At 37.4% G+C, this 11,252-nt stretch overlaps 1 protein-coding gene across 1 annotated transcript; it reads right to left on the reverse strand.

Moving 5' to 3' along the window:
• Positions 1–1,442: 1,442 nt before the first annotated feature.
• LOC582153 (probable protein phosphatase 2C 64) lies at positions 1,443–9,148 on the reverse strand. The gene is made up of 4 exons (XM_782120.5): positions 8,645–9,148; positions 6,549–6,932; positions 5,167–5,357; positions 1,443–4,475 (listed from the first exon to the last, which is right to left on the reverse strand). The coding sequence occupies exons 1-4, from the start codon at positions 9,102–9,104 to the stop codon at positions 3,573–3,575; spliced, it is 1,938 nt and encodes a 645-aa protein (XP_787213.2). The 5' UTR covers positions 9,105–9,148; the 3' UTR covers positions 1,443–3,572.
• Positions 9,149–11,252: the final 2,104 nt, after the last annotated feature.

Genomic DNA, 11,252 nt, shown 5'->3' on the forward strand with positions numbered 1-11,252 from the left:
ACAATGACCTTCACATGAATGAAACATACTGGAAAAGGGACACAAAATCTGCCGTGAGATTCCCAAATAAATTAATTCAGAAGGCAATTTTTACAGTTAACAGGTAGGTACCATTGTGTATCCAAATAGTTCACACACTTCATCACCGATACAAAGTTTTCTTGTGCCTGTTGCACGCTTTGAAGCGAATTCTGATATTATGAGATGTTGCAGAAGGAAGATGCATGTACATGTTCTGCTAAAAAGCACTTTCTGAAGCAAATTTGCAATTAAAGTAAAAATGCAAAGTTTTAAAAAGGCTGCACAGTGTCTCATTCAGGCTCTAGAACAAAGCTTTTGTTAAAAAGAAATAGCTAGGACTACATGAAGTGGGTGAACGAAAAATTATAAATTATTCAAAAATACAATAAAAATAGTATGATTATTATTAAATGAATTATATCATTGGTTAATCATTCTACAAAAGAATGGATGGAATTCCTCAGAATCATTCAATATTGGAAGATTTTGCATCAAACAAAACAAAATGGCCGTTTGAAAGACTGCATTGCTTACAATGAAACAAAAAAATATCAAGGTTGTACCGATTGAAAAATCAAACAAATAAAAAGCAGAATTTAAAATTAAAAAAATATTGGTAAAAGGTTAGATAAACAAAATCATTGCATAGAAAAAATAAAATTAAGAAATACTATATCCCAATATTGATAAAAACATAAAAAACCAAGCAAAAGAAGAAGAAAAATCCTCATGCAAATTCCACTATTGAGAGAAAAATGGACAAAACCTAATATACTTGTATGTTCCTGCCAATGTATTCTCAGTAAAAATGTAGAAAATCAACATCACTACAGCAAATACCTCAGTTTGTACTGACATACCGGTAATGAATATTCAAAACACTTATGGTAGTAACTTCATACATATTCATGAGATTGAGAAAAAGCCACAAAGGTTGACTGCACAAAATCAAGTCTCTTCATGCCGTAATTGTAACCATTTTACCAGAACAAATGCCGGTATGTAAATAGTACACATATGGTACATGTATACACAGCATGTTCACACATGTCTGAGGTTTGGTTAAACAATACATTTCTCTGACACAAGCATAATCCAGCAAGTACCTACCGGTACATGTATGTGAACACAAATTCAAGTTTTGGGGTATGCACAAGATTTCTTTTGAGGAGATGAAACCTCAATGTACAGAAGCTCTTCCCTTTTAAAACAAAAAGGAACAAGACAGAACGAAAATTGAAATTTGAACACAACTACTTTTGACGAAAAATGTGCATACCAGTACTTGTTTCCTTTACTGTTTTTCCTCCCCCTCTTGATCAATACAATTGTATACTTCCCTGAAAAGTAGTCCAGCAATTTGTAGTATAGATGAAGAAAACTGCAAAAAGGTTGCTGGCTTGCAGCCTTTCAATGGGCACTCTCGCTTAAATCTTTTCTTTCTCTTTTCAATACGAGCTGGAAATATTACATTTCTGATGCAAATGTGTGTCCAATAGACCCAGAAAAGGCCTCCTAAGTGATAATTGTACTCAATATATACTGGTTGTACGAGTTCATAATACACAAATAGTCGTAAGTCCTCTTTGATGCTACCAAGGTTTCACAAAAAGTAGGTGACTTCCTTGGTACGAGGGTGCCGGCCGACCCATCATTTAATCCCCTAATCAGAAATACACCACAATCACGATTCACAATGACACAATCAATCATATACAATGCAAATGTTTGAACTATATAATAAGTTCAACACACAATTGAAGACATACTGTTTTGTTTGGAAATGTAGTTTGTGCATCATCATTATGAGGTAACATTTGTGAAACATCGGTCACCGATATGAAGACAGTACTACAGAGAAATATCAATCCTTGCAAGTACATGTTAGACATTAATCAGGAATGCATGTACAGAAAACTTGGTAAAATTGTTGGAATGGGGTCTGTAATGTCCTGCATTATTAATTATTTTACAAATGGAGTGAAAATTAGACAATAATTGTGATAATAATGACTGGCATCCATAGGATACATACAGTAAACAGGAATAAATTATATAAAATGTGTTCAATCTACAGAATTAGAGAAAAAGTCAAATGAAAAAGTAGTAAAGATATTAAATTCCTCAGAGAAGTACCAGTGATATTACAAGTTTGAGCCTTTGAGGCCAATGTTCTATTTCTTAAACTGAGATCAATGAATTTCTGATTTTCTGATTGAGTTGAATCATTACATGCTTAATGAATTAGCTTCCTGAACAAGTATACGGCTCAGAAATAAAAGGTTTTCTTGACAATACTACATTGTGTATGAATGATATTCATGGGAGATTAAAATACAATATTTGGTATCTTTAAAAATGCATCATAGTACACAAATGGGGGATATATTATATATACATCAAATTTCACACACTGGATTAAATATGCAAAGGACTTGATTGTTTCCTTCAAAATTTGTCTTCCGCTAAAGGGAAGGAAAAAAAAGTTATCAAAGTCAAGATGCACAAGTTGCATGATTCTTTATAGGAAATGTATTGGGCTCAGTGAATACTTCATATGAATGGGCTACAAAATTGAAGACATTCATTGGAAGGAATTCCCGGTCATTTAAAAATGTCATGAAATTTGCATCAATTTATTTAAAGGGAAGTATAAAAAAAAATTCACTTCAATATGTATTGAATAGAATAGAATTCATTGATGCAACATGGGTAAAATTTGCTGAAATTAGTTTAGAGTTCATATCATGTTCGAGTACAGTAAAATAGGATTCAGAGTCATTAAAAACACACTATCAGCTTTGAATATTATTCCAAATCCAAAATGTCATTTATACAAAGCGTTATTTTTTTCAAGAATAAATCAGATAATTCTTGAATTCAATTTGACCGTGTATCCACTGTAAGGCATTGACAATTTACTGATAAAAATGAAAGTAGATTCCCTGAATTTTCCTTCAAGATGGGTAACAAATATTTCCAAGAATTATTCTCACCTCATAAAATACGTATTTCACCATGGACTTTCTACAAATGTTATTTACAGAAAAATAATTCATTTCATTATGCTACAAAAGGGTCCTCAATAATTTGAATGTACATATAATTGCGACAGGTATGGAATGCCTTATGAGCACGTGTTGCTAAATATATCACCACGTACTTCAATTTCATTTATGTACACCACACACGTCTGAGAGGATAAAATATGAGAAAATATACATGTACAACTGTTTAAAAAAGATCAGCGTAGAGGTAGACGATAATTCTTTCCAAACAATTTTCATCACTTCTGAAGAGTTTTGCAAACACGTGCACTTCAGTGACCTATTCACCTTTAGTCATACATAAAAGAATTTCAATTTCATATCAATTTTGAGGCACAGGTAAGTATGAGGTTCTCCGGTCCAAAGGAATTTTTTTTATAGAAATATTTATAACTCTCTCTTTTGATCACCGCTGAGGATTTCTATACAAGCAATGCAGCATTTGCTCAACGATATGAATCCAAATACATTGAATTGTCGGTCTACCACTTAAGATATACAACTTCATCTCATTTTCACTGCTTTTTGAGCACCATTCACATTCATATCATCATATATTTGTGAAAGTTTTCCCTTCATTGATGCTCTCCTCGCCCGCGTCATATGCATGTTCAAGACCCTTGACCTCTTGGTGGCTGACCGGGTCAACCTCGAGCCTGAGATAGAACTATCATCTAGACTCAGCCTTCTCCTAGGGGATTGCCTTGATGAGCTTCCCTTGGCCGGAGCTGAGAGGGCGTTCTTCCGGTCATGCTGAGGAGTGGGCGGATCACATTCGTACAGCACCTCAATGGGTCCGTTCGCCGTCAAGAATGTCCTTTTGGCCTTGACCGGGGTGGCTTTAGCGGCCTTGCGTCGCATTTGCCTGTCAACATCGTATGCGTACTCCACCCTGATGCCACACTTCTTGGTGTGTATTACCTTGTAGATCTTGTCGCCGCTTTTCGTACGCTCCCCGACGTTGGTCTTCTGCACCACCGGATCGGGCTTAGGCTTCTTCGGCTTGGGCAGCTCGAGGCCGTCCGTGTAGCGCCGCTTGTACTGAGGGGCCGGGATGTTCCCGTACTGCCTGCGCTCCTTGTTGGACATACAGTAAAGACGGTTGTAGTTCTCCATGGACGTCAGCTTGGTGCAGGCGTGATGGCGGATCAACGCCGGCCTGGTGAAGTTGTCCCCGTTTTCATCCACCTCTTCGTCATCGCCATCTCCCGTGACTTTGAGTCCAATGTTCTGCCACTCCTTGACGGCATCAAGGTCGATCTGGTCACCTTCGTCGTCGATCACGTCTGGGTACTCGAAGAAGACGCAGATGACTGAGATGTTGTCTGCTCTCAAGAGATGGTAGTTCCAGAGATCCATTCCCCGTTTTACCAGCTGATGTGAAACCGTTTCTGACGACTGCTCTCCCTGTATTGCACAGAATCAAACAAATCAAATAAGTTTTTGCTCTTTGATCGGAGAGGGTGTACATGTACCTTAATTGTAACTATGGTCTTTACTTAAAATGTTATCTAGACTCAACACAAATATCAAGAAACTGTAACTTAAGATAGAGAGATTGGGTGGTATTCTCATAAGTTAAGCCGGGACTAAGTCCAGACTAAACAAGAATTTTAGTTCACACTTCTTTGGAATGCTAGGTTTCATCTTCCTCCTTCAATATTCATGACAAAGATAATTTACCAAAGACTTTTTGGAAATTCAGTTCATACTCATATTATCTTTTTCTTCCCATTTCATTGCAAAATTAATTTTTTGGAGACTTTTCATTGAAGGATTAAAATAATCTGTACAGGATAAATGAGTTGACAACAGGCACTCCATAAAAGTGTGGACTAACTTAGTACGCGCTACCAGAATACCACCCACTATCACCAAGTATGGCATAGCTGTGTTTAGCCTCTACTTAGAATAGAACCACAAAAACTTATTTAGTACACCTCACTTAATCATTTGGTCTAATGTGTAAACCAAAACCTTTATAAACACTTATTGATTTATTTTCCTACAAGTATAAGCCGGTCACATTTCTCATTGGTCAGTGCACCAAGTTTCATTGATTTTGTTTGTGTTCATGTACACCAAACTTTTTTTTTACCTGCAAAATACGAGTCTTGTCGTATTTCTCCACAATCTGTACCGAGGCCTCACTTGTGACCATGTTCCATAGACCGTCGCTGCCTAAGATAAGGAACCGTTCTGATTTTGGATCGATGACCCTGTGCATAATGTCGGGCTCAGGAGAGACGATGTACTTGCCACTACGGAAGTTGTAGCTCCATAAATCACCTAGAGGAGAAAGAACGGTGATATGGATTAAAATTCAATTTTCTTCATACCGGACTTCACACTGACATTTTTTTTTACAGGGGCCCTGACTTGAGAAGAAAAAAAACTCTAGGATAAGACTATTTGTGAAAAAAAAGAGAAGGGTTCAGAAAACTTTAAAGAGAAGGTTGAGTTCTGGGAAAAGGTGAAAAATAATTTGTGAGCATTTTCATTGTTTTTATGCAAGCGTGGAAAACATCAGATAAGAAATGTTCTTTGAAAAGCATGGCTCTTCAAATGCCTTAATATTCTACATATGTCATGTAACATCATAAATATCAGGACAGACTTTTATGCCACATGTTCATCTAGTCCCATATACATCTTTCTGTGTACAGTGCTTGTATCTTTACCAAGACTGGGCCAAATTTCTTCTCATTTTGATGATTCCACAACCTTGCAGTACACACCAATACTTGTATGCTAGATGATCAACCTTTTCTAAATGATTTAACAACATTTCTTTCATAATGTAATCGCATGACCAGGTACCCGTTTCTCAAAGCCTTTTTTCAATGACAAATGAAAAAAAATCAGTGACAAATCTGTTGATAACCAATCAGAAGCAAAGATTTCAGTAGAACAAGAACTGTCATTTGTCACGGATGACAAGATTTGTGAAACACCCCTCTGAACTCTTTCTTGGAGGCCCATGTTGGCATCAAGCCCTGAATGGATGAATGCTCGAGGCCAGTACATGTCATAAACCCACACATGTATCAAATTATAAAAACATCAATCTGGAGTTCACTCTATTAGAAAATAGCCCTTGACAACAAAACAGGCACTGATAGCTAATAGCAATTTACATACAAGAAAATCCCTTTTGGCTCTCAGCAGTGTGTTGATTTCTTTTGTGTTTAAATGCAAAACATTATCTTACAATGCCCTAAGGCATAACACAGCAATAAAACAAAAGTAGTTCATTGGAAATTAAACAGATTTAAAATATATCAAATAATGCCTCCGGCTACTTCGTAACGGAGGCATAAAAACCCAACTGACATATGAGCCATATATTACCCTATAATTATCTTTGATAAAATTATTTGGTGTGCGAATGTTGCATGAACAATAGTCATTTCACAGGTCATTGTAAATCCCATAGCGAATTCGCTGATTCTCACAGTCTCTCCAAGATGGAATAATTACCTAAAGATCTGGCTACGGCCAGGAACGGTATATCTGTCAGTTCTGTATTTCTCGTGATAGGACCAGTGTGGTCTAGCTTAGGCCTGGACCAGACCACCCTCTGCACGCCTGCCTTGTCTTGCACCCGACCTCCGGCTTCCTCAATGCGTTCTATCTCCTCGATGTCGCTTGGCTTGTGATCGACGGTCAGCGTCTCCGTGACTATCTTGTGGCTGGTTACGCCGTAGACGTTAGTGGTGTTGAGGCCCCTCGGTTCACTCTTTCCCAGCACTATTCTGGAGTCTCCTACATGAGCTGTGTACATGTCATTCCCACATATGATGACCATACTACAGGTTGAGCCTGCTGTACTGGGATATCCAGAAAGAGTCTTTGGCCAGGAGGCTGCATGAAGGAAGGAGAAGGAAGAGGTCACTAGGGTTAGAGGATTCTTCATTACATTCACAAAAAATGTCAATATATTTTGTTGTTTTAGTGTATACCGAAAGGCGTTTGTCATTCAGAAGTGAATATTTACACCATATATGACTGGACAAGTTTAGTCTTTCATCGAGTACATGTAGATATTATGTAGACTTGGTACATGTACATGTATGACTTAGCTTTATTCCCTTTAACTTGTAATTATTTGATTATCTATGTAGTTATATAGAGATTTTGGAACAGTCACAAAATACAGTTCAATCATGGGTTCAAATGTGAGGGCAAAATTAATTCATTTTTATTAGGACTGGGTGAAGAAAACTGTAATTCTCCGGATTCTGCCCAAAGTAGAAAAATAGCCTGGAAAGAGAATAGGTACGCACTTGCGAAACCTCACCTTCACGGCTACCTGACCCACTTAGGCTTAGGGTAGGTTGAATTTAAAGGTAAAGACCAGTAATGGTCATGCGATTGCATTGTGAAAGAAACGTTGTGGAATCGATCAGAAAAGGTTGATCATCTAGCATCTAGCATCTGTAAGGTTCTGGAATCATCAAAATGATAAGAAATTTGGCCCATTCTTCGCAAAGTTACAAGCACTATACACAGAAAGATGTATATGGGACTACCCTATCTCTCTCACACGACCATGAGAGAGATAAATTTACCAAATATATGAATTAGTAGGCGGTTTCCCGGCAAATTTTTTATCATCATGTATTAGTCAAAACATATTCTTTCACATGATTGGTAATGAGAGCTTCCATTTCATTTTTTGAAATTGGGGCGTTACCAATACTGGTCTTTACCTTTAAGGCGTTGTGAGGTATCGCGACTGCCATTCTCTTTCCAGGCTATTTTCTACTTTGGGCAGAATCTGGAGAATTACCCAAAACTTAATTTCATCAAATAGAGTGGTGAAGTGTGACATCATCAAAAATCTATTTCTAGAATTTCTCAATTTTTTCTTCATTTTCCAAATGCAGAAAAAATGTAGAAATTCTAAAAATAGATTTCTAGATCTAGAGTAGACCTAGACTGGACATTAATTCCTGTCACCAATGTTCTCTTAAATTTGAACTTGGCTTAGCCTTAGGCTTACAAAATGTTCATGTTTTTCATAAAATAATGAGCAGATGACATGATCAAGTGCAGACAATACAATTTGATCTAGACCTAGGTCTAATCCTAGATCTACATCATGTATGAAATAGACCATGTAGATTTTCTAGACCCTAATGTAATAAGGATTGAATTTTGAAACATGACTTAATTTTTACCTGGCGCATATCACACACACTGACACAGATTGAATTTTAGTTCGATAAATGACGCCACACAACTCTATAGAAATAGACTAGATCTAAAATGAAAATTGAAATAAAATGTTGCCTTGCCCTCAAAATCAGAAGAACCTCTGCCCCCCCCCCCCCCCCCTCCTTAAAAAAGTGTAAGTCAAAGTACCATTTGACATGAGTACACTACAGTGCAACCGATAGGCGGTACCCATTTCGGACAACTGCTGCATTACGTCACTGATCAGTGACCCCGAATAGCTTTACGTGGAAAACTACCGCTCTAGAGATATTCATTCAATTTGTGTTGTGACAGTGATATTCTAGCGACCGTTTGAAAGCGTTTGAATGAAAGTTGATATTCCTACTAATACTCACATCGCTCCTTCCACATGCCCTCTTGAGTGACACGAAATGCCTCATTAATCGCGGACATAACTGCGTTTGGTTCGCGGGAAAAGAACCCATCTTGATTCTTGATATTTTGCCACAAGTGATCACGGGCATACACTGCGGCCTCCTTCCCTCCATGTCCATCGAACACAGCAAAGCATGCATAGTCGGCTTCTTGTTCTCTGTCGAAAACGATACAGATCATGTCTTCCATGTATTTTCTTCCTCCCTGAGTTGAATCACTAGATACCCTAAGTCCTATTACACGTTTTCTTTTCGGATTTTTCTTCATTGGACTAGAAACAGTCCGATATTGTTCCACACTTTCCATGTTTTCGGTCTTCCTGGCGCGCCGTTTCCTATCGAAAATGTTCTTTGTATCGCGCCAATTTTCACACACAGAACGTTGATTACGTCTACGTAAACTTCGCTGTGGTTGAATCATGCGCTAACTTGTTCTTGTCCGCGCCTCTCATTCGTTGATTTCATTCAATGAATGCAGAGCAATGCCAAGGCGGAAGTGACGAATGAATATATTGATCAAAGGTCATCGTTTCACAAATATAAACAAAAATGGCTTATGTACGTTTTCCAATGACTTGCCGATACATGGAAAGTGTCGTTGCTGTTTAGAACTCAGGGAGGTGACATAATAACTTCTTTGCCTGCATGTTCAGGACTCAAAATAAATTTAACATGAAAATAGCTAAGAACTTAAATAAAGTCGCAAAACAGTCAGAGTGAACATTCTGATAATTAAAGTGCACTGCAAAATGTGAAAATAATACTGTTTAAAACACGGTTAGGTTTTTTTCGTTACGAAATAAACTTGCTTGAAGCTATGACGATGCTAAAAGATGGACGTGTATATATCGCATTTCTTTTAAAATCAATAAGAGATGTCTTCATATCATCAATGACCCAAAATTCGATTAAATGATATACTATTGGCCACACATGTCATTTGTTTGTGTATTAAGCAAAATGGTGCATGACAGCCAACGCCCTCCCAATACAATAACATGTTGGTTCATGAACTGTTGGCGGCTGTACGTACGGGGCACTTAATTGCCACCCCCGCCCGCTATAGCCCAGTGCTTCTGTCAGTTCTTTCTTCTTATTATTCAGTTTTCCTCCTTTATTTCTTTCTTTTCTATTCTTTTTTTCTTCTCCCCATTCCGAAAGACCGGGTAGAACTTGGTTTTAGACGTAATAATGTTTCACTAATTAATTCAGTGCTCTTGTCTCTTGTGTCAGTAAACTCAAATTGCGTAGTACCATGCACGGTCCCTATATGCAGGTCTTTTGCCCACATATTCCTGTATTCGCCAAGGGCTGGGCTCTAGTCTCTTTAATCCGAATAAGACAAAGGGATATAGGCCTACTAAATAGGAGATAAACAATAATTAAAAAAAATATATATATATATCACCTCCATATACCTCATCAATTTTTGTTTTTGTATAGTGGGGATTCCCCGCCTCGTATAAACCTGCATGTTTGCATTTATGTCGATGTTGTATTTAATTTTCAGAACTTCCCTACTTTGCTCTGCATAATCTATCTGAAATGGCTGTCCCAGAATGTTTCCAAGTCGGGAATCCATCAGGTTTTTTGGGGGGAACTTACTTTTGGGCTGACCTATCTACATAAAGTTACAACTAAAGGTAAACTTAGTTTATATACAGTGTGTCCCGAAAAAAACTATACACTTTTGAAATGGCTGCCGAATAAAAAATATATGATTCTAGGGGAAAAAGTTGTATATGTATGGAAAGCCCATAAACTCAACTTTCATATGACACCAACAAGTTTGAAAATAATTCATGCTTGGGTGAGCACTGCTCACTTTTGTAAAGGGTATGAAAATTAGGTTGCGCAGGAATTAGCCTTCCAATGTGTGAGAGGTCAATCCTTTGGAGCTTACAACATTGAGGGGGATATGATAAATTCATGATTTGCTGAGTGAATTCCATGGTTAATTAGGCCTAAACCAAACTTTTATGCACGAAACAGGAATTTCATTTTTCTATTGTAGCATTGTAACTTTCCCTGGTAGACTCAGTGGTGTGTTCATGAGAGTCAGGATTGGGTGATGGTACATGTTGTAATTTCCATGTTACAAACTGTTATTTTTTACATTTGTGACTTTGAATAAAAACCTTCACCCCACATTTCAGTTACCATTTACCTGAAGAATAAGTAGCCGACATCTTGGACATTCCTTTTTTCAACAGAACCGTATTTGAATATTCGATTTACATTATCCCTACCTGATGGGTATTTAATAAATCAATGAGATGTTCAACTAATCTTACAATAATTGAAATGTGGGGTGAAGGTTTTTATTCAAAGTCACAGATGTAAGAGAATAACAGTTTGTAACATGGAAATTACAACATGTACCATCACCCCCGACTCCCATGAACACACCACTGAGTATAACAGGGAAGTTACAGTGCTACAATAAAAAATGCAATTCCTGTTCACTCATGCATAAAATGTTAATCCCATAAACCAAACATTTCACTCATTGACAAACCCAAACTCATCACAATTGATCATAAATTGGTCATATCATCCTCAATTCCGT

This window comes from Strongylocentrotus purpuratus, unplaced genomic scaffold (genome assembly GCF_000002235.5).
Source record: "Strongylocentrotus purpuratus isolate Spur 01 unplaced genomic scaffold, Spur_5.0 spur5_contig_867, whole genome shotgun sequence".
NCBI lineage: Eukaryota > Metazoa > Echinodermata > Echinoidea > Camarodonta > Strongylocentrotidae > Strongylocentrotus > Strongylocentrotus purpuratus.

Coding starts and splice junctions, on each gene's coding strand:
- LOC582153 (XM_782120.5), bottom strand. CDS start 9,104: ATGATTCAACCACAGCGAAGTTTACGTAGACGTAATCAACGTTCTGTG. Junction 6,933..8,644: donor GGGCATGTGGAAGGAGCGAT/GTGAGTATTAGT, acceptor TCCTTCATGCAG/CCTCCTGGCCAAAGACTCTT. Junction 4,476..5,166: donor ACAAGACTCGTATTTTGCAG/GTAAAAAAAAAG, acceptor TGTGCAATACAG/GGAGAGCAGTCGTCAGAAAC.